Below are 24,556 nucleotides of genomic sequence, written 5' to 3'. Positions count from 1 at the left end.
GGGGTTAAAAGCAAGGGACCAATTTTGATGTGTTTTAGGATATATTCTGACTTCTGATTCTGATTTTTTTCTTCTCGAGGACCGGAGCTGGAAACCCATGTCGTAGACAAAGCGACAACCTGAGGTTGCGAATGGTTTGACTTGTTGGAGGCTCTGCTGGTTTTACAGTCAATCGTTCGTGTCTTCAGCTGCAGAGCATCATCTCTCAGAATCAGTCATGACTACAGAAGCATCTGCCCTTGATTTATCAGTGAGCTAATAAAAACCTAAAATATCATGAATCGATTAAATCATAAGAACTGTATTTAACCGCATCACAAATAGAGACAGTGATGATCTTTTAGAGGTGAAGGACGCTGGTTTAGTTCAGTCTTCAGATGGAGATGATGTACATTCTGCTCTTCTACAGCCGACTAAATAAAACCGGCTAATAGAGGGTGAATGTTAGAGCTGTAAAGTTCTGCCAATATGAATCAGAACCTAATTCCAGCGGTAATGATGTATACCTGGAAGCTGACTCCAGGATTCAATTAAATGTACCATAAACTGCTCAACGGCCTGATTTAAAGTCCAGCCAACTCGAGTTTTACTGCAGATCAAACAGAGATTACAGCATCAACAAAATGTGAAATGTCTCCATCCCACACAGAGAATCAGCAGCCCCCTTCATCAGCTGCAGATGAGGTAAAAACTGCAGCTTGGTTTTTATTCCAGCATTAGACCCTGTCGTTTAAATCCTAAAAGAGGTGGGTTGCTGCCACCTTCATGTTGGTTTTGGATTACAAATTGTTTTCATATACAGTGTTCCAGCTGATTCTGCATGTAGGATTTCAGATATCTGGGTTAAGTTAGTTTTTCTGTGTTAGATTCATCTTGTGGTGTTTCTCCATCTGTTTAGATCATCGATAACAACCTTAGACAGGTTTGATCTTTAGTTTCCTGATGAGCTTCATTAAAGACAAACTGAAGGAGGTTGCTCCACATTATTATAACAGTGATAGTTTTCATGCAGTCTGGGAAAAGAGAAGGATCTTTCTGCAAATAAGTGAAAAACTACTAATGAGCCTGTGGAGAGAACCTGTAGAGCATCCTTAAATTCTGGTCTCCCCAATGAGATCCAGGCAGAAACTGTCAACTTTTGCCTTAATTTGTGCAGCTTCTCCACTTGAAAGAGATGGACACGTCTACACCAGGGGTGCCCAAGTCCTGTACTGGAGAGCTACTATCCTGAAACTTTTACATGCATCCCTTCCCCAACACATCTGAATGAAGTGGTTGAATTCCCTCCTCCACATGTCATTCAGCCCTGCAGAGGCTGGTAACGAGACTTTCATTTGATTCAGGTGTGTTGGGATGCAGGATAGAAGCTCTCCAGGACTGTACTTGGGCTCCTCTGGTCAGTGTTCAACAACTGGATTCAACTCAAAGACCAAACAGTTCTATTCTCTTTATCTTCCATTTATTTTCTAATGCAATTGAAAAAACAATTTAGAATAGAATAGAATAGAATAGAATAGAATAGAATAGAACAGAATAGAATAGAAATACTTTATTAATCCCTTCAGAGAGCTCTCAGGGAAATTTGGGTACCAGTAGCAAAACAACACCAACAGTAAAGCAGGACAAGCACAAGACACAATATATACAGGTACAAAGCAAAATAGAGGCAAATAGAATGCAATAAATATAACAATAATAACAATAAGATAAGTTAAATAAAACAATATAAACAAGCATTGCACACAGTAGAGGTGGTACAGATTCCCAGTTCACTATTACACGTATAAGTTATTGCAACTGTTTGTATGGGTTATTGTGCATGTGTTGTATCAGGCGGACTGCACACCTCCCTCTCCCCCCTCCTTCTCCCCCTCCCTCTCCCCCCTCCTTCTCCCCCTCCTGCCTAATGCAGAGTTGTACAGTTTGATGGCTCGGGGGACAAAGGAGTCTCTGAGCCGGTTGGTCCTACTCTTGGGGAGGAGCAGCCTGTTACTGGTCGGGCTTCTCTGTGCACTGATGACAGTGTGCAGAGGGTGACTGGCATCATTCACAATAGCCAGTAGTTTTTTTAGTGTTCTCCTCTCTGCCACTGTCACCAGGGAGTCCAGCTTCATGCCAACCACAGGTTGTTGTTTGTGCTAACACTACATTACATGACAGTCTCCAAAGCAATTTACAGTGGTTAGGCAGTAGCCTTATATATACATTCATACATATATATATATGTATGCATGTATGTATGTTTCTATGTATGTATGTATGTATGTATGTATGTAAGTATAAAGGCCAACACATGACAACAGGTCTTCATCAGAGTCAGGGTCGCTCACACACACTTGCATTAAATCTCACTTATGAGCTAACCCACTCCCATGTGCATGCTTACCGGTGAACACACAAGGAAAAATATAGAAAATAAATTTTTCAAATGATGAACTTGGAACATGAACTCGTTCAGATTATTGAGGCCCTGCAACAATCTCTGCCTACGTTTCCCCAAAGCTACTTCACACTACAATACCCAAGATGTACTGCACACTCTAGAAGAACAAACACACCGATGCAGAGAAGCTGCAGACGCAGTGTGACCGTCTGACACATTACAGGAAAATTACCTTCTGTCTGAAAATGAAATCTAAGAATTCTATCTAAATTTTGTCGCCTGTGATTTAAAGCAAGTCAGACCATCATCTTCATCAACTTCTAATTTTAAAATACGTGGGGCTGAAGCATCTGCCCAGTGGGAGAAGATATCTGTTATATTTCTACAACACTACCCCCTGCAGCAATTTTTTAGACGATCACCTCCTCTGATGTCCCTCTCAGTAACTTTCTGTACATCAGCTTAGAAAGAATTTTGATCATCGCGTCCCTTTTCCATTAAAACGTGATGCCGCTGCATAATCGGTGTTTTCTGTCCGTGTGTGTGCTTCACCCTCATCCTTGCATCTTCTCCTGGTGCATCCACCAAAAGAAGCAAGAAGCCCTACATTAAGTAAAAAAGAAGTCTGTACCTGAAGAATAGAGCACACTGAGAAGAAGCACATCCAAATCTTTGATTTGTTCTGTGTTTTTATATGTTGTGTAGTTGTCTTGCTTTATGGTTTAGTGTAGATGTTAATGTTATTGTTAAAGGTCCCATATTATGCAAAATTCACTTTTTAATGGTTTTGGAACAGTCATACTGGTCCCCCCGCATGTGTAGGAGACCCGTAAGTGTGAAACTCTTTCAGGCGCTCTCTCTCCCCCCTGCTCCACCTCTAGGGAAGTAAGCGCTGAAATGAGCTTGTTTGAAAGCGTGTACGTTATGACGTCATAAGGGACAATAACCACTCCCCACAGAGCGATGGACCCGTCTACCGGCTCTCAAAGCCCGCCCTCTAAAAATCACCTAGCGCCCAGTGTTTTTCCCTCTTCAGCAACCCTCGTTAGCGGACATGGCTAAGCGACAGAAGCACTGTTCTGTTTGTGGCTGCATAAATGAACACGAAAACGTTTTTTTACTTCCATCCACTGAACCCACGAGGACTGAGTGGATTAATTTTATTTTTGGAGGAAATGTACCCGGAAAATTTCCAAAGGTTTTGCATGTCTGTGGCCAGCATTTCAAAGAGGACTGTTTCCACAACATGGGGGCATGGAAAGCAGGCTTCGCCAACCGTTTGAAGCTGAAGCCAGGTTCAATACCAACTGTCCGTGACACAGCTGGAGAGGTAAGAGCTGGCAGTTATTTTATCGTTTCGGCCTTATTAGTCTGATAGCTTGAAAATATATTAACCTGTCAATCACCTCATGACGGGCGATGCGATGGGCGGAGCCAACAGCTGAGCTGCTCCACCAGGGTTCCGCCCACCATAAACGGCACATTTCTGAAGCTGCTAAAAAGAGGGAGGTGAAGAGAAGCCGCTGCACTCAAACTGAGGGTCGATTTGTCCATACCATGGCGGAAATATTTCATTTAGATATTAATGAATGGTCTCAGATTGGGAATAAAGTGTATAATATGGGACCTTTAATTGCTGTTTTTGGTCTATCAAGTTTGGTCAGTTTTATGTCATTGATTAATATAATCTTTGTAAGACCTGGTCAGGGACCACAGATGAAAACTAGCCCTTTTGCTAAATCTGGTGTTGTTTTTTTAAATATGCCATCTTCCTTACAAATAAGTAAGTAAAATAAAAACAGACAGGAAGCTACTCAGTCTGAACGAACTTCAGATATTTCTACATCCTCTTCCCTGATGCTCTGGTGCTGGGCAAGTTTCTTCTGATTGATTCTGTAGGAGGGGATTTACTTGTGTGGAAAACTCAGCTGCAGTCAAACATCTGTGAGCTGCAGACGGCTGGTTTGTGTTTGTAGAAGCAGATCATCCTGCAGGTCACAGTCCTGCTGCCTCCTGTCATCCAGCTGTTAGATATGATGCTTGAACCTGGTAAACTTTCAGTTTGGAGGTTTACAAAGATCTAATGTAATAATAATCAAAACTGGTGAAGCAGTCAGTGTGTGCACAGTTTATAATCAAACACTGAGTCCAACCAGAACCCGATAGCCACAAACATACAGAACATCACCACAGCATGCCATTCTTCTTCAATTAAAGCAGGTATTTTACAAATAAACTATATTTTCATACTGACCTCTATTCACTGTAGTAACCAAGATTTACAGGAACATTCAATAAGATAAAAAATAAAAGGACGAATAACAACAACAACAACAACAATAATAATAATAATAATAATGAGCAGTGAAATCAGAGACAGCAGATAATTGGTTAAACTCAGCAAATGGGAAAGAAATGGATGAATGTTCCTTTGCAGCAGCTTCTACGTGTCTCTGCAGGACTTTCTCAGTGAATCTGGACAGATGGAGTAGATTTACTTTTTGCTGCAGAGCAAAAGCAAACTTGGAGCAGACAGACTGAATCTTCATATGTTAAACATTAACCATCATCCAGCTGGGACTAAAATAAGAAGCAACCTCCAGCATCTACAGCAGCATTCTGAAGAAACTTTGCTTTCTTTCAGCTTAGCTAGCCCTCGCTCAGGGATCACCAACTCCGGACATCTTGGGCTGTCCTGCAGGTTTTCAATATTGGCTGCAACACCTGCTTCAAATGAAATGGTTAAGTTCTATATAATGATTCCAACGTGAAATGAAAGTCGTCCACTGCTTTGAGCTGACTTGTTGCTGCATGCAGAAGTTAGGAGCTACAAAAGGAGGAGTTACAAACCTGCCACAGTTTAGGCTCCATTTTCGCCTGATAAATTTAATTATTCACATTTTTTACGTTTTAAAACTTGATCTTACAGCTGCATTTCAGTTTAATCCACCTTCTTAAGAATTAACGTGTAATTTGGACATGTGAGAAAATCTCTAAGCTACTGGCTCCATCTGACGGGGGCAGCTTTACGGGGCTTCGTGCAGCAGTTGGAGCTCCTCGTCTGGAAAACCTGAGTTTCAGAGGGTCTTTCACCTTCTTACATCATCCCAGAGGAAGATGTGGATCCATCAGATCCTCCTCTGGGAGCTGGAGTTCTCCCAGCAGCTCATTCTTCTCCTCTCTGCCTCCCCAGTAGGACAAACGTAGGTTTAGAAGATCTGTAGAGACAGAATAATGTGAGAGAAAGAGCCTCCTCCCTGCTTCTATAATGAGGCCATGTGACAGTGATCATGTGACCAACATCAGCCCCACAGTGAAGCATGGGGGTGGTAACATCATGATGAGACAAAGTGCAGATCTGAAGTATTTGTGTGTGTGTGTGTGTGTGATGCCCCAGTGTTTCAACACTTGTTTTTGCCTAAAGTTTCATTAAGGTGTGGTTGTCATGGCAACAGATGGACCAACAGAAACGTGAGCTGCTCAGCTCTTTTGAATAAAACTTTTCAGCAAACAAATGGGATAAAACTGTTCCAGGTTGGATTTGATACCACTGAAACCTGCTGAAAGAATCTGTTTTTAAAGTAACAAAAAACTAGAGACACAGATTCTGAAAAATAGAAAACCACATGAAGGTTTGACTGTAGTTAGAAAAGCAGAGCCAGGCTTCAGGTCCTGACACGAGAGGCTGGAAACCCAACTCGCACTGCTGCTTCTGAAATGTCACCGTATGCAGATACTTCATTTTTACTGGCTGCTCGCTCAGCTTTCAGCCAGGTCCTCTCTGAATCTGGGAGGATTTCCATGGTGTTCAGATCTTTCATTTAATTCCTCAGCTCCATATATTTTTGCTTTGGCTCATCGTTAAGAAATAAATGTTTATTGCAGAATTTAATGGGCATAAAATAATGACACCATCAGCATTTAGACTGGTTCCTGTGTGACTTCTTTCATTATGCAGCTCTGCTCTCTGCTGGGAAAGAAATCTCCTGGGAAAATGAAGGCTACAAAGGAAGAGGACAGAAGTGATGTTTCCACGGTAACTACGGGTAGCTCTCCCAGGTGGATGAGATGCTCATCAGTAGGAACGATGAGGGTGACAAGAAGTTCTACTAAATGAAAAAAAGACTAAACATTGTTTTATAGGATCAGTAACAAAGATGTCCAGTCAGTAGCACAAATCTGACTGAAAACATCAGGTAAATGTTGTAAATTCTTTACCAATCGCTTTAAAATAGTGTTGGAATTTCTGTCAATAAGTTTAAGTTTTGACTTTAACAACTTTTTTTTTTTTTTTAGCATTTTCTTGTTTAGACCCCCTGTAACATAGCAACATGACTAGCAGGAAGCAGCAATGCTAACATGTAGCATAGCAGCATGACTAGCAGGAAGCAGCAATGCTAACATGTAGCATAGCAGCATGACTAGCAGGAAGCAGCAATGCTAACATGTAGCATAGCAACATGACTAGCAGGAAGCAGCAATGCTAACGTGTAGCATAGCAACATGACTAGCAGGAAGCAGCAATGCTAACATGTAGCATAGCAACATGACTAGCAGGAAGCAGCAATGCTAACATGTAGCATAGCAACATGACTAGCAGGAAGCAGCAATGCTAACATGTAGCATAGCAACAAGACTAGCAGGAAGCAGCAATGCTAGCATGTAGCATAGCAGCATGACTAGCAGGAAGCAGCAATGCTAACATGTAGCATAGCAACAAGACTAGCAGGAAGCAGCAATGCTAACATGTAGCATAGCAACATGACTAGCAGGAAGCAGCAATGCTAACATGTAGCATAGCAGCATGACTAGCAGGAAGCAGCAATGCTATCATGTAGCATAGCAACATGACTAGCAGGAAGCAGCAATGCTAACATGTAGCATAGCAACAAGACTAGCAGGAAGCAGCAATGCTAACGTGTAGCATAGCAACATGACTAGCAGGAAGCAGCAATGCTAACGTGTAGCATAGCAACATGACTAGCAGGAAGCAGCAATGCTAACATGTAGCATAGCAACATGACTAGCAGGAAGCAGCAATGCTAACATGTAGCATAGCAACATGACTAGCAGGAAGCAGCAATGCTAACATGTAGCATAGCAACATGACAGGAGAAAAATTTGTGGTGAAAAGTTTGATTCCAGCTCTAAAACTCTGCTAACGTGTTTTGCCTTTGTTTGAAATTAACCATGCTGGTTTCCATGGAGGTGGACAAGATTTATAGTGAAGGATTCACTCTTCCTATCATGAACTAGCTTGGGCTTCATTTCTTTCTGGATCCTACAGGTGTTTCTAAAGCCTGGTACACATATAACGATGTTTGTAATCTTTTGAGATTGTTTAATGGTTCGGGACCTCATACATGAAGATAAAAAATTCAGGCATTAAACAGTTTTGTTCATATTGTGTGTGGTGTGCGCCGGTAATCTACTCACAGATCAACACACACATGACCATGCTGTCCAGCAACTCATCTATAATCTAGTCCTCCAAGCCGGACAAACTTCGAAACGAAGAAGAAGAACCATAGCAATAACCAGCAAAAAAACGAAGAAGAAGAACCATAGCAACAACCAGCAAAAAACGAAGAAGAACCATAGGAACAACCAGCAAAAAAACGAAGAAGAAGAACCATAGCAACAACCAGCAAAAAACGAAGAAGAACCATAGCAACAACCAGCAAAAAAACGAAGAATAAGAACCATAGCAACAACCAGCAAAAAACGAAGAAGAAGAACCATAGCAACAACCAGCAAAAAACGAAGAAGAAGAACCATAGCAACAACCAGCAAAAAATGAAGAAGAAGAACCATAGCAACAACCAGCAAAAAACAAAGAAAAAGAACCATAGCAACAACCAGCAAAAAATGAAGAAGAAGAACCATAGCAACAACCAGCAAAAAACGAATAGGAAGAACCATAGCAACAACCAGCAAAAAACGAAGAAGAACCATAGCAACAACCAGCAAAAAAACGAAGAGTAAGAACCATAGCAACAACCAGCAAAAAACGAAGAAGAAGAACCATAGCAACAACCAGCAAAAAATGAAGAAGAAGAACCATAGCAACAACCAGCAAAAAATGAAGAAGAAGAACCATAGCAACAACCAGCAAAAAACATAGAAAAAGAACCATAGCAACAACCAGCAAAAAATGAAGAAGAAGAACCATAGCAACAACCAGCAAAAAATGAAGAAGAAGAACCATAGCAACAACCAGCAAAAAATGAAGAAGAAGAACCATAGCAACAACCAGCAAAAAACAAAGAAAAAGAACCATAGCAACAACCAGCAAAAAACGAAGAAGAAGAACCATAGCAACAACCAGCAAAAAATGAAGAAGAAGAACCATAGCAACAACCAGCAAAAAATGAAGAAGAAGAACCATAGCAACAACCAGCAAAAAATGAAGAAGAAGAACCATAGCAACAACCAGCAAAAAATGAAGAAGAAGAACCATAGCAACAACCAGCAAAAAACGAAGAAGAACCATAGGAACAACCAGCAAAAAAACGAAGAAGAAGAACCATAGCAACAACCAGCAAAAAACGAAGAAGAACCATAGCAACAACCAGCAAAAAAAACGAAGAATAAGAACCATAGCAACAACCAGCAAAAAACGAAGAAGAAGAACCATAGCAACAACCAGCAAAAAATGAAGAAGAAGAACCATAGCAACAACCAGCAAAAAACGAAGAAGAAGAACCATAGCAACAACCAGCAAAAAACAAAAAAAAAGAACCATAGCAACAACCAGCAAAAAATGAAGAAGAAGAACCATAGCAACAACCAGCAAAAAACGAAGAAGAACCATAGGAACAACCAGCAAAAAAACGAAGAAGAAGAACCATAGCAACAACCAGCAAAAAACGAAGAAGAACCATAGCAACAACCAGCAAAAAATCGAAGAATAAGAACCATAGCAACAACCAGCAAAAAACGAAGAAGAAGAACCATAGCAACAACCAGCAAAAAATGAAGAAGAAGAACCATAGCAACAACCAGCAAAAAATGAAGAAGAAGAACCATAGCAACAACCAGCAAAAAACAAAGAAAAAGAACCATAGCAACAACCAGCAAAAAATGAAGAAGAAGAACCATAGCAACAACCAGCAAAAAATGAAGAAGAAGAACCATAGCAACAACCAGCAAAAAATGAAGAAGAAGAACCATAGCAACAACCAGCAAAAAATGAAGAAGAACCATAGCAACAACCAGGAAAAAACAAAGAAAAAGAACCATAGCAACAACCAGCAAAAAACGAAGAAGAAGAACCATAGCAACAACCAGCAAAAAATGAAGAAGAAGAACCATAGCAACAACCAGCAAAAAATGAAGAAGAACCATAGCAACAACCAGCAAAAAATGAAGAAGAAGAACCATAGCAACAACCAGCAAAAAACAAAGAAAAAGAACCATAGCAACAACCAGCAAAAAATGAAGAAGAAGAACCATAGCAACAACCAGCAAAAAATGAAGAAGAAGAACCATAGCAACAACCAGCAAAAAACAAAGAAAAAGAACCATAGCAACAACCAGCAAAAAATGAAGAAGAAGGACCATAGCAACAACCAGCAAAAAATGAAGAAGAAGAACCATAGCAACAACCAGCAAAAAATGAAGAAGAAGAACCATAGCAACAACCAGCAAAAAATGAAGAAGAAGAACCATAGCAACAACCAGCAAAAAACAAAGAAAAAGAACCATAGCAACAACCAGCAAAAAATGAAGAAGAAGAACCATAGCAACAACCGGAAAACACAACACACAGCATGGAGGAGGATATACAGGGTGAGGGAATGATGGTCTTGGGATTATTGTTAACAGAAAAAGCCAGAACTGAAAAAATAACAGACTGGAGACGGCGTGAACTCGGATTTTATTTTCTTCCTTGTTCCCCAGCCAGCTCGCTCTCTGATTGGCTACATTCCGTGCCGCGTCACCATCCACGCAGTCAGAATGCACAAGTCGTTGACGTTCCTCAGAAATCGGCTCTAAAATATTGGACATTTTCAATATTCCCGAGTGTCGGCTACAACCAGATTATTGGGACAAATCTGCTCGTAACCACAGACCAAATGATGACTGGACAAATCTTACGATGATCGGGCGTTTGTCGTCCGAGGTCGGGATGAGACAAAATCAGGACAAAAACAGCCCAAAAATCGTTGTGTGTACCAGGCTTAAGGTCAGTGTGGGGGAAATCCCTGGATCCTCCTGACTCTGACCATTGATAGAGCTCTCCATTATCATCATCATCATCACCATCGGCCGATGGCTTCCAGAGATATTTAACTGGTAACACCTCTAATAAACACCTTGAAACCTGCTCAGGTTCACTTTTTACCTTCTACTGCAGCACAGTTCCTCATCAGATATTACTTTACTCATTCCTAGGATTACTTTACTCTTTCCTAGGATTACTTTACTCATTCCTATGATTACTTTACTCTTTCCTAGGATTACTTTACTCTTTCCTAGGATTACTTTACTCATTCCTATGATTACTTTACTCTTTCCTAGGATTACTTTACTCATTCCTATGATTACTTTACTCTTTCCTAGGATTACTTTACTCTTTCCTAGGATTACTTTACTCATTCCTATGATTACTTTACTCTTTCCTAGGATTACTTTACTCATCCACAGATTAATTGGTATTTCACTGAAAGTATTGTGGTTTTCTATTAAGAGAAGATAAAAATGTTCTGCTGTGTTCCAGGTGAATTTACTCTGACACAGTAACACGCGTCTTGATTCTTACACGTCTGTAATAATCTGACACGTCTCAGCTTTCTGTAGAGACCAGAATTATACATACAGCCCTTGTAGTTGTACTTCATTTATTTTATGTGTGTCATTTTTGGACTGGAGGCAGAAAAATAGGCCTTGAGATGAAGAGATTTATTACATTAAGAAGTAGCTTGGAAATCTGAGGTTTGTATCCAGTTTATTTATTATTCAGTTTTCATATTGGTGTTTACATAACGACTATTTTAAACGAAAAACTTTTGTATTTAGATGCACTGAACACCATTAGTTTTATCAAAATAAAATGACTTTTGTTTAAATAAGAAAATTAAAAAGTCTAAAAGGTGCCTGAACTATCTCCTGAAGGACACAGATCTCCCCAGCGTTCCCTTCACTACGACTCCAAAAGCAGTGAGATGGACCCAGGGGTTGCAGAAAATACACATCATATGTGTGTGGAGTTTTCGAGCATAGGCCGGAAAAATAGGCACAGCACTAAAAGAGAAAGATGAGCCTGGATTTTATGGAGGTGATAAACATGAAAAAAAAGCTGTAATTGATGAGTTAAAGGATGAAAACATGAATCCAGAATACCTGGAGTTTTAACTGTAGTTCAGACGTAATGGTCCTGGTTCGGGTCCTAAACATGTGGCTGCCTGTGTGTGACGTTCAAGGAACCTTCTTTTATCATTGAGCCAAGCGGTTAGGAGCACCACGTTGGTTTGATGTGTGTGTGCAGACACTGTCTGCTAAACCTCAGCCAACACTGGCATCTAGTGGTCGCTTCTGGGTACTTCATCATGTTGTAGCTTCCAGCCTATTTTTCACCTGAATGAGTCAGAGACGTGAACACCTGTCTGCAGCTGCTGCACCACAGATCAGCAAAGAGAAGACTCGTCATCCCACATTCCAGTTTTTATTTTAATCTCACATGTTCAGACACAGCAGCTGATTCAGGGAAGGACATCATGGTAAAGGAGCTCCTTATTTACAGAAACAAAAGAGTCAGGAGCCAAAAGATCCCGAGAGGTGAGTCAGACCAGTTTTTCTGCATTTCTGCTTCACCTTTCAGGACATCATGTCTTTGGATAGTGGGCGGAAGCCACGCATACACGGAGAGAACCCACGCATACACGGGATGAACATGCAAACTCCACACAGAAAGGCCACGCCCCCCAGGTTCAAACCTCCCCCACAGCCGAGGCTCGAACCAGCGACCTTCCTGCGGAGCTAACCGCCACACCACCATGTATCCTGCACATAAACCAGCAAATTATTATTATTATTATTATTATTAGTAGTAGTAGTAGTAGTAGTAGTAATCCTAGCTGTAGTGATTTTGCAAAGAACAGCAGCAAACTTAACATTGAATTTTATTATTGTTTTATGCTTTAATTGGATTAGTTTTATTATTATTTGTGTTTGTAAAAAATATCAGATGCTCATCTGTATTATTTTTTCTACAAAAGGGGAAATAAATGCAGATTTTATTGGAGCATGTTTTTATATTATTTAATCTTTTTGATAAATTATTTACTCAAATCTGAATTAATTTTCTTTATTTCAAATATATGTTTTATAAAATGTTGAATTTTAGTCTTGATATATTTCTGTGATTTTTATTACCATATTTATTTATTTATTTTAGATTTATAGAATAATTGTTTTTTATATAGATTAAATGTGAATAAATATGGTGAATTTTTAAAATGCAGAAATTTTAAATTTGCTGTATTCTTAATTTTTTGAGTACAGTGAAAACAAATTTAATTTAGCATATATTTTTTCTATGTTTGGCCAGTTTGTTTTTTATTTTTATTCTCGTTTTTGTGACTGAACCAGACACAGATCAGAGCTGTGACGATAATTAATCATTCAGCCAATCAAAGAGGATCTTTCCAGCTCTGTTTACTGGCTGGTCTGGTTCTCAGTGTCCTGCTTGGTTGGTGCTTCTGTTGTTTGTCCACCACCAGTTGCAACGTTGCCAGAGAAACCTGCTGCAACCGGAATTTCACGTTGAGCTCAGGACACGCCAGGAATCTCCCTTCAGCCCTGAAGCCGGCTGATCTCGTCTCTCTGAGCTCTGACTGCCAGCCGAGGCTGCTCAGAGTTTGCTCATAGCTTCCGATTTTAGATTTAAAGTAAATAAATTGTGTATTTGTCTTCGCTGTGTGAGACTGTGGTTTTAGGAAGAGGCAGAGCGAGCGTCCAGGTGTCAGCAAGATTTGAGCTTTTCAACATGTATGGAGCAAGTTATCAAGGTAAGAGACGGAGAGGAGGTCTGGAGAGGGTTCAGGGTCAGATCATGGGAACAGTTTGATTGTTTTCTTCACCTCTGGCTGTGGATCATTTACCTGCAGAGGCTGTGATGCAAACTGCAGGTGTTTGGAGTTTCAGGCTGATTTTATTTAAGTTGGAATCATTGCTTCTTTTCCTAAAGGCTTTATTACGTCTCTGCCTCCTGCTCTCACAGCAAAACATAAAATGTTGTCGTAGCAGAAGTCTTTGCATTTTTTTTAAAGATTGACAGATTTTAGTTTCAAGAGATTTGGTTTCTTAACAGATGGTGAAATATCACCTAAAGGAGACTTTAAACCAAATCATCTTATTTGTCTGACTCAAATTGATGCTAAAACCTTTAAACAGTGACTTAAAATCAGAGGACTGGTGGGGCGGGAGTCAAACCATCAACCTTTTTAAACAAATTCATAATTATTGATGCAGACTAAAGAGTAAGAAGCCAGTTTTCCAGTAAAGGAAACAAAAATCTTGCCTTACAGACACTATGAATATTAGAATATTTGTTGGTTAGCTCCTCTTTATAAAAGAGACTAATAAGCTGCAGCTTGAATGAATTAAACTTGGAGATTAAAGTCTGAAAAGGGTTAAATTTTTAAACGTGAATCTTCTGTAAAGGGATGGTTTTCGATCCAGTTTCAGGTTGTAGCAGAACAGCAGGAGAACAGGTTCCACCTGTTAATGAGGTTCTCGTTCCCCTGAGATCTGAAGGTGTGATACACGAAGGGAGGAACTCAAACTACAAAAACTACTCCTCGGGTCAGACTTCTGTCTGGAAACCATTTGTGTCTCCAGAGCGAATATTTGCTTATTTCTGTGTTAAATGAGGTGATGGAGAGAAACGAGTTCAGCAGCTGGCTGGTTTTAGCCGCTCGCGGTCAGGTAGCCACACCCTGAAGCAGCTTCATGTCTCCTTCCACCTCCCAGCTCCCTCCCAACACCCTGCGGCTTCTGCAGGAGAGAACATAAGGCTCTTTCCGACTGTAGGAACCTTTTGCAGTTCCTATAACCTTTTCAGGAACCAGGCCGTTTTTTTGCGCATTCCGACATATAGGAACTAGGGACCAAAGCCCTCAGTTCCTATAACCATTTTAGTTCCTGCTCCAGGCAGGGTCTGAACGGGGTTCTATAGGAACCCTCATGACGTAGGTGTTTGGTGACTGGTAGCTACGCCTCTTGCCAGATTTCCTCATTTTGTGTCCCCGCCACATTTAAAAAACACGGTTGCACATACGGACAAAAACAATAACAGAGCAAGCGATAAATGGACCGACGAGGAGGTCGAAGCTCTTCTGACCGTCTACGCCACAGAGGATTTTCAGAGAGGTTTTGATATAAAAATATTCCTGACTGTCACGGTTTCTGGGTTTTGGTGGGTGTTTTGATTGTTGAGGATTTTGGTTTTTGTCATGATTAGTTTGGTCATGTTCTTGGTTTGTAGTTCTTATGTTCATGCTTTAGTTTTCATTTTGTCATGTTTGGTTTTTGTTCTCTGGAGTTTATCCCCGTCGTCTGTGGTTCCCTGTCGTGAGTTCCTGGGTAGTAAACCTTTTAACCTGCACCAGTTCTGCCTCCTGCCTGCATTTGGGTCCTCACCTCCGCCGCCATTCATGACACCTGACGATCAGCTCTCAGTCAGAGAACGCGGGATAACGCGAAGCAGCGCACGTAGAAAACTCACACAAGACTACAAATAAATTAAGGACCACGACAACCGGAGCGGGACGAACCGAACAAACAGTAAATTGGACAGTTTGTACCACCGACATGTTTACTCGGGCAACGCCGCAGCAAATGACTCCTGCGTGCGGCAGGAAAAGCCAGTGTGATATGCAGGATACACACACATGTAAATAGTTATTTTTGCTCTGCTGTATTCACTATAAAAAAATAAATGACTTTGTAAAGAGTCTGAAGTTTTCAGTTTGTGTCTGTTAGATGTGCTTTGGCCACATCTATAAAATATTAGCTAATAAAAATATTGAGTAGTTATTAACTTATCACAGCTATGAAATATTAAATAATCCATCTTTGGTCGCTGCATTTTAAGTCTTATCCTGGGTGTAAATTACATTAGTTTATCAACTTTATAATATGCTCCATATCACAGAACGAAGTTTATCATGTTTAACCAAGATCTGACACAAATTACACACCTGTAAACATTTCACCACCCTTTTTATATTTTTACCTTCATATACGCTAAATCTGTGTGAGTATGTCCTCATAATTCTAAACCATAACTCAGTCACAACCAACCCTCCAGTGACGGATTACTCCTTCACCTTTCTACTGATGATTCCATAAAACACACAAAGCTTAAAGCAGATGATGAGATCTTTATTTTGCACATAACACAAAAAATGAACAAATGATGCATTTTCTATGGAACATTTTCTCTTTAAATGTGTACATCATGTATACATGTATATTCTGTCTGTCGACCTTCCAGAACATGATGCTTATTATGAAGAGGTGTGTTGTGATTAGCTGGAAGGTTGGAGGTAAAACATCCAGGCTGTTCTCCAATGTTCAATGAGCTGCAGCAACGTCTGAAACGCAGAACATGAGTTACAATAAACCCGCGGTCTGAAATGTTTACTTATAAGACACGTATACAATCGGCGCATGTTTAATAAGTTAAACTTACACGTCGTCTCCTTTGTCTGCGGCGGATCTCCTGCTGCTGGATTCTTCATCTTCTGACTTTCAGGAGCCTTCCAGCCTCGAAGTGAGACACCTGATTTTATAGTCCATCAGTAACATCTCCATCAAGCAGAGCATGAACACTACGATCTCTTCCTTCTCCATGTTAGCTTGCCATGTTGTTTTGTTTTTAGCGGGTTTTGTTTTGTTGTTATGTGGCGCTAAAGTCACACGTCACTGTCGCAGACGTATGCGTCACATCGGTCCCGCTACCGCCCCCAACTCATGTACGAATGAAACATGAAACAGTTCCCCTGGAGAAGGTAGTTCTTAGAACTAGGACAGTTATTAGAACTGCGTTCTTAGAACTTCTCTGTCGGAATGCGCCTATTGAGCCTGTTGATTTTTTTTGTTCAGAAACAGCTGGTTTCTGAGGATTGAATGATCCTATCATGTCCTGATTGAAACTAAAGAATCAGGATAAACATGTTAAATTTGATGCACAACTTTTTCTTTATTTAGCTCTGAAATTTACTACATTTAAACTTTTATATTTCCTGTTTGTCCACTCCGGGCTACTGTAGGAGCGTGATGGTGCAAAGCTGGACTGTGTGGAAATGATCATTTATAGCACATTTACACTAAATCCTGGTGTGATAGATGAAGCAGGTGGTGGAAACCTTCCTCAGAGGTTTTCTCCATATTGACATGACAGCATCACACAGTTGCTGCAGGTTTGTCGGCTGCATCCATGATGAGAATCTCCCGTTCCACCACATCCCAAAGCTGCTCTACTGGACTGAGATCTGGTGGCTGTGGAGGCCGTTGGAGTCCAGTGAACTCATCGTCATGTTCTAGAAAGCAGGTGGAGATGATCTGAGCTTTGTGTCATGGTGCCTGAAGGGGAAGGAGAGCTTATTCAACCTCCTGTTCCCTTGTTATCTCCAACTAGTCACCATGCCACGTTGGAAGTCTCTTAAATCTCCTTTCTTCCTCATTCTGATGCTCAGTTTGAACTTCAGTAAGTCTTCTTCACTACGTCTACATGACTGTGATGCTGTCATGTGATTGGCTGGTTAGATATTAGAGTTAGCAGAAGGTTGAACATGTGAAAAATAAACCTTTCTTATCTTTGTCTTTAACCTAATATGATACTGTCAAGTGGGAGATGTGATGCTCTGAGTTGACAAAAACAGCCACATAAGATAAAATAAAGAAATTTCCTTCTAATCAATCCAGACAAACGCTTCTGTTTTCATGTGACACACATAACGCCGCCCTGCATGATGAACAGTGTACAGGTGAAACTACAAAAATATTGCATAAAGCTTCATTTATTTCAGTAATTCAACTTAAAAAGGGAAACTAACATACGTAGAGTCATTATGATCATGTCTTACATCTTATAAAAACTCAAAAATCTAAATCTCAGAAAATTTGAATATTACATGAAATAAAAAAGGATATTGAATCCAGAAATGTGACCATGTGAAGAGTCTAGTCCTGCATATGAACCCAGTTGGTCTGAGCCCTTCTGCATGGACTCCTGCCTCCATGCGGTGCGGCATGGATGTGGTCAGCCTGTGGTCCTGCTGGGTGGAATGAAGACCAGGATGCTTCAAAGCGGCCTTCAGCTCTTCTGCAAGGCTCCGTCTCATGTGTCTCATCTTCCTCTTCTACGCGTTCAGGTCTGGAGAGTCTGCTGGCCAGTCCAGCCCAGTAATCCTTGGTCATGAACCAGGTTGTGGTTCTTGTTGCAGAGTGGGGAGGTGCCAAGTCCTGCTGGAAAATAAAGTCCACATCTCCACAAAGGAAGCATGAAACCTCCTGGTAGACTCTGCATGGACTAATAAAGCTCAGTGGACCAGCACCAGATCACATGGCTCCCACATCACCACCCACTGTGGAAACTTCACGCTGCACTTTAGGGTCTTGGATTGTTGCTTCTCCAGTCTTCCTCCAGACTCTGGAACCTGGATTTCCACATGAGATGCAGAATTTGCTCATCAGAAAAGAGCTATTTGGACCAATGCTGAGCAGACCAGGTCCTGGTTTTTTTAGTCCAGGTGAGACGCTGCTGATGTTGTGTTGTGTTCAGGAGCAGCTGGACTAGAGGAATACGAGACGTGAAGTCCAGGTCCAGGTCCAGGATCCGTCTGTGTGGTGGCTCTGGAAGCTCTAACTCCAGCCTCAGTCCAGTCCTCGTGAAGCTCCCCCACATTTCTGAACGGCCTTTTCCTGACCGTCCTCTTCATCTGCTTCATCCCTGCTGGTTGTTCCAGCTTTTCCTTCCACTCAGCTTTTTATAGATGAGTTTGATGCAGCACTTTGAGAGCATCCAGCTTCTTCTGAGGCTTTCCCTCCTTGTACTGAAACAGACTGAGACCATCTAGATGCTCAGGAGTCCTCTGCAGGTGTTTGGATTAATCAGCTGATTAGAGTGCAGCTCTTAGAGGCTCCAACACTGAACCTTTTCACTATATTCTAGTTTTCTGAGATTTAGATTTTTGGGTATTTCATAAGCTGTAATTAAAAATGATCAGCATTATAACAAATAAATGTGGGAAATCTCTCACTTTGCATATAATGAGTCTATGTAATATGTTAGTTTCCCTTTAAAGTTTAATTACCGACATAAATTAAGTTTTGCACGATATTCTGAGTTTTGAGTTTCACCTGTATTTCTTCCAACAGGGTTCACGGCTGGCATAAATCCAGATGAGAGGAGGATTGTTCTGGTGGGGAAGACCGGAGTGGGGAAGAGCTCGGCAGGAAACACCATCCTGGGGAGGGAAGCCTTCGAGTCAGATATGTCTCCAGCTTCGCTTACATCAGAGTGTCAGAAAGCCAAAGGAGACGTGAACGGCCGGAAGGTGGCCATCATCGACACTCCGGGGCTGTTTGACACAAATTTCACTCAGGAAGAAGTGCTGACCAGGATCAAGATGTGCATCTCCCTGTCTGCTCCGGGTCCTCACGCCTTCCTGGTGGTCCTGCAGCTGGGCAGGTTCACCCAGGAGGAGAAGGACACCGTCCAGATGATCCAGACCACGTTTGGTGAAGATGCGGCGAGGTACACGATGGTGCTGTTCACACATGGAGACCAGCTGAAGAAGCAATCCATCGAGAGCTTCATTTCAGAGAGTCCGGACCTGAAAGCCCTCATCCGAAAGTGCTACGACAGATACCACGTCTTCAACAACGAGGTCAAAGACCCCCAACAAACCAGCCAGCTCCTGGACAAAATCGATAAGATGACTATGAGTAACAGTGACAGCTACTACACCAACGACATGTTCAGAAGAGCGGAGGCGGCCATAGAGATGGAGAAGGAGCGACTCCTGAAAGAGATGGAGGAGAAGAAGCAGAGGGAGCTGCAGGCGCTCCGAGCCAAGTACTCCGGACAGACCTACCACAGGGAGGAGACCCGGCTGCACGTGCGATACCAGTATGAGGCTCGAGCCCGGGCCGAGAGGTCAAACAACTTCACCGCAGCGCCAGCAATCGCCATAGCAACGTCCTGCGGAGCTGTCGTCGGAGGAGTGCTGGGGGTCGCTGGAGGTCCCATCGGTGTGGTGCTTGGAGCCGCTGCTGGAGCTGCTGTTGGAGCTCTGGTTGGAGCTTTAACTGTGAGGGTCTCCGATCGCTGCCACGTCCAATAGCTGAGGATGATAAACCTCTTCATTTATACCTACATATGAATTACATAGGCCAGGACTGAGAAGTTAAACATTTATATTCCATGTTTCTGAGCTGTGGATGCTCCTTCTTATTCTTAACATGGACTTCTGTGAGTTAGAGAGAACAAAGTTTGTATCTCTGAACTGGACAGATTGTTTTGGAAGAGAAAACCAAACACAGTGATCTGATCCTGCAGATGGAGAAGAGGATGATGAAGAGTACAATCACATGACGAAGCTCCCTGATCTTTGGACGACACGCCTGGCTCAGAGTACAAAGACTGCCGTGGAAAACCCCTGAGACACACTGTTTAATTCCCAAACGTAACCAGAAATCTGTGAAATCCAGTCTGACTTCTCATAGTGTAAATCTGAATTCCTGAAGCTTCACTAACCACGATGCTGTTTTCTTACATAATTACACAGTTTTTTCTGTTTGATTCTGTAGACGGCTGAGATACGTAAGATGTTTACTGCTGTCTGTGGAACTGGAACCAACTTCCTTTCCCATCTCAGGAATCTGCTCATTCAGGTTCTCATCACGCCTCATAAACCCTGTTAGAGGAGCAGTGTGCTGGAAATAGTGACACCTGGTGGTGAAAATGAAGACTGCAGCCAGCTGTTTAACCCTTACCTCTCCTTCCACATGCAGGAGCAAACACGGTGACGGACAGATCCTGTATTTGGTTTGTGTGTTGACTCGTAGAAACGTGGTGACGTCTCCATGACAACCTGCACACACTGTAAATATAACTAAAGTATTTTCCTGGAAATTTAATTCTTAAAATGTTAAATTTCACATAATCTTCCAAAATATTTTCTCTTAATGAAATAAATGGCCGTCATATTAATCTAACCAGATAAACCGCTTAAATTTGTTAATCTTTCATCAGCTGCTTCCTGTATGAGACATTTACACAAATGGTTGGAATATTTGTACATTAAGATTAAAAATGCAACAAAATAAAAAGATGTCAAATAAACATTATTTAATTTAAAGCGTTTTATTGTAATTTTTTTATTTTTCTTATGGGTAAGTGAATAGTATCTGGGTCACCAGTAAGGAGCCATGCCTCCACTTCTGGGTTTACTGGTTTAATAGAAGAATGGAAGAAGTAATGGAGAGATCTGAAAGCTCACTGACTGGTTCATCTGGGGCATGATTCAAGGCTGGGAGGAATAGATTCAGGGTGGGGGGTTCCATCTCAGGTTGTCAGCAACCCAGAGTTGAGATGACAAAAGGATGAGAGACAAAGGGATGGATGGATGGATGGATGGATGGATGGATGGATAGAAGAAGAGATGAAAGAATGAGGGTACAAAGGATGGATGAGGGAGAAAAGATGAATGGATAAGAAAGGGAAAGCAGGATGTAAGGATGGGTGGCAAGTGAGGGAGGGATGAGAGAAGGGGAAGAATAAATATGTGAGGGGGATGAATGAAGACAGGAATGGGGAAGGGAATTTGGGAGAACAAGAGGAACAGAGCTGAAGTGGTGAAGCAGGAAGGAGAAACTCTCCAGGTGATCAGAGGTGGAGAGGCCTGGTCTCTTGATGGGGGCGTGGTCATGCAATGGGGGCGTGGTCTCTTGAGCTGAAGTTAACAAATTACATTCATTTAGTTATCAGGTTAGTCTCAGGTTTGAGGAGGTGATGTTTTATTGATCGATCTCCCCATCGTGGGTGAAACTGGGTTTGGTCCAGTTAAACCATTAAAACCTTGAGCCTTGAGTCTGGTTATACGTTATGTTGAGGAGTGTTAGCGTTGGGGTCTGCAAGCATTCGGTAAGGTTTGGTTGGACAGACCGATGACCTGCTGCACTGCAGCGTTTACTGACCAAACTGCTGCTCTGGAGTTTAGAGTTTCATCCAGTTTGAGCCTCTAAATAACAATAAGCTGACACCAAAGATGTGGCTGTGTTTCTTGTCTGCAGGATCTCAGAAGAAGAAGAATAACGATGCGCTCCGGATCGTTCTGGTGGGGAAGACCGGAGGAGGGAAGAGCGCCACAGGGAACACCATCCTGGGAAGAGAGGCGTTCCAGTCGTTGGTGTCCCCGACTTCCTGGACACTTCAGAGTGAGATAGCGGAGGGAAACGTCGGAGGAAGACGGGTTGCCGTCGTCGACACTCCTGGTCTGTTCGACACCAACTTCAAGGGAGAAGAAGTGCTGAAGAAGATTGAAAGCTGCATGTCTCTGTGCACACCTGGTCCCCATGTCTTCCTGGTGGTCCTGAGGCTGGGCAGGTTCACCAAGGAGGAGGAGGACACCGTCAGGATCATCCTGAGCACGTTCGGTGAGGACGCCACCAGATGCTCGCTGGTGTTGTTCACTCATGGAGACAAACTGAAGAAACAAACTATTGAGCAGTTCATCTCAAAGAGTGAAGATCTGAACAATTTCATCCAGGTTTTTCTCGGCAGATACCACATCTTCAACAACGAGGTGAAGGACGATGAGCAAGTCAGGCAGCTGCTGGAGAAGATTGACAGAATCATCATGGACAACTGTGGAGGATACTACTCCAAAAAGATGTTCAAGAGGGCCAAAAAAGCGTCCAAGAAGGAGAAACAAAGAACATCAAAGGCTCTGAGTGCCACAGAGCAGCACAGGAGGAGCACCCTGAGAGCGGAGGTGGAGCAGGAGGCAACTTCAGCAGGACGGGCGGAGAAGGACAACAAATGTCTTCTGCAGTAAGGAACAGAGAGGGATGCAGTTTCCAGAGGCAGGAGTTTGTCACTTGGCTTCAGTTTGCTCCTCCAGGAAAAGAAGGATGAAGGAAGATCAGATCCACAACTTTAAATGCATCTCAGTTATTTCAATAATTTTATCTGACAAACAACTGATTGTTCACAAATGTATGGTGGCCCTGAGGTTCAAATCACAGCAGTAGCCAGAACATATGGATGATGATGCAAGTTGAACTTATCCTGCTCGTGTACTTATCTGCTTTACCTGACCCTGATACGGACGTGTCACAACACGGGCTGTTCGCCTGACAAGGCGACCCAGGTGTTCTGGTTCTATGGACCTGTGTGGACGGTCAGGTGAAACAGACGGAGGCACCAATCACAGTCATGGATCTGGAGTCAAAGCAGGAAGGAAAGGTTTGAGTATATATATATAAATATATATATATACACACACATAGTAAATGAGTGGATTATTTCTTTGTTGTAAAGATGCTTCTTGGTAATAAATCTTCTATCGTTGGACAGTCTGTTTATTTCCTTTAAATGGAGCCACATTTGTCGGATGAAGGTTGTGGGTTGTAACGTTTGTATAAAAAGGACCTCTGCATGAGCAAAAGTTCAGTAACTTTTGCTTTTAAAACACTCATTTCATTCAGTGGTTTTAACAGCAGGATTGTCCTTACTCACTAGCACATAGACTCCATCTGAAATTCAGCAGAAAATTTCCTGAAGATGTTTTTCCAGAAGCTGCTGGTGCAACCGAGCACAGAGCTGTGGGTTCATCACCATCACACGCTGCTGGGATGGAGATGCTGGTTTACAGAGAACTGCTTTGGTTCAGGAACATCTGATGTCCATCGTGTCCTCTGTCTCCACCAACAGACTACTGATGATGAAACTGAGTGTGGCGTCTCTTCAGCCGGTTCCACAGTTTCCCAGCAGACGCTGCGATGCTGAAGTGATGTTGATGCGTTTCTCATGTTACGCCGCTGTGTGCCGGCTTCCCGTGCAGGTTGACGTGCTGAAGGGAATCTGCTGAAGAGCTAGAAAACACGGCTTTGGTATGAAATAAAGGGCAGACTGGTGAGATCAGAGACAGACAGACCCAGCCTCTGTGGCGGGTTTACACCTCTTATCATCATATAATATTATATCCAGGCTGATCAAGGACATAATAATAGTTTATGAGCACATAAGCTTGCTTTTATTGGTGCATTTATAGAGAATGAAAGGTCTTCTAATGTGTATGTGATCGGGGATATGAATGCAAATATTTTAGACAAAGGTTCCTTTTTTGCAAAGTATTTAAATGATTTTTGTGTTGATAATAAGCTAACCCTATCTAGTAGAGTCCTCCTGCCAAACCAGAGTTACACCTACATAAGCGAAGCATGGCACACTACATCGTGGCTGGACCACTGCATTACTACAGATGATGCTCATGCCGCATTGACAGGCATAAAAATTCTTTATGAAATGTCTATCTCTGATCACATTCCTGTATTTATGTCCATTAGACTGGAGCACATACCTCTTATGCAGATTGTAAAGAGTACTAAACACCAACACTTAGATTGGTCCACTCTTTCGTGTGAAGATAAAGGCGATTATTGTGCTCGTACTGATGCATTGCTAAATGATGTTACAGTGCTGAAAGAAGCTTTAATGTGCACAGATTACAATTGTGCTAATGAAGTACACAAGAAAGATATTGCTTCTATGTATTCTGACATTGTATCTGCATTGATTAAAGCCAGTGAACCATACTATGAGGGGAAGACAAAAAGAAAAATAAGGCCTGGATGGAGCATTTATGTATCTGAAATACAGTCAGAAGCTCGTGATGCCACTAGGTCCTGGGCAATAGCAGGAAAACCCAGACAGGGGCCTTTATTTGATCAAAAAAAATGTGCAAACGCAAAATATAAATATGCAATAAGATATATCAGTAAAACTGAGCAAACTATTAGAGCTGATTCTATGGCTAAAAATCTTTTAGATAAGGACACAAAGGCGTTCTGGAAAGAGGTGAAACATATTAATAATTGTAAACCCTCTTTTCCGCATACAGTAGATGGAGTCTCTGGATCTCATATGATTGTAGA

The 24,556-nt window shown here is 41.9% G+C and overlaps 2 protein-coding genes across 2 annotated transcripts in view; both read left to right on the top strand.

Moving 5' to 3' along the window:
• Positions 1-11,745: 11,745 nt before the first annotated feature.
• Positions 11,746-24,556, top strand: part of galcb (galactosylceramidase b) — a 29,868-nt gene continuing 17,057 nt past the window's right edge. The window contains exons 1-2 of the mRNA XM_041971568.1: positions 11,746-11,753; positions 15,908-15,914. The gene's annotated coding sequence lies outside the window, so the exon portion shown is untranslated. The remainder of the gene's footprint in view (positions 11,754-15,907; positions 15,915-24,556) is intronic.
• On the top strand, positions 12,963-23,136 carry LOC121631557. Its single transcript, XM_041972564.1, has 5 exons — positions 12,963-13,395; positions 18,773-19,739; positions 20,108-20,123; positions 20,207-20,219; positions 21,692-23,136. Exons 1-5 carry the CDS (start codon positions 13,374-13,376, stop codon positions 22,453-22,455), a joined length of 1,782 nt encoding a protein of 593 aa, XP_041828498.1. The 5' UTR covers positions 12,963-13,373; the 3' UTR covers positions 22,456-23,136.

This window comes from Melanotaenia boesemani, chromosome 20 (genome assembly GCF_017639745.1).
Source record: "Melanotaenia boesemani isolate fMelBoe1 chromosome 20, fMelBoe1.pri, whole genome shotgun sequence".
Lineage (NCBI taxonomy): Eukaryota > Metazoa > Chordata > Actinopteri > Atheriniformes > Melanotaeniidae > Melanotaenia > Melanotaenia boesemani.
This window is presented reverse-complemented; position numbering and strand designations above follow the sequence as displayed.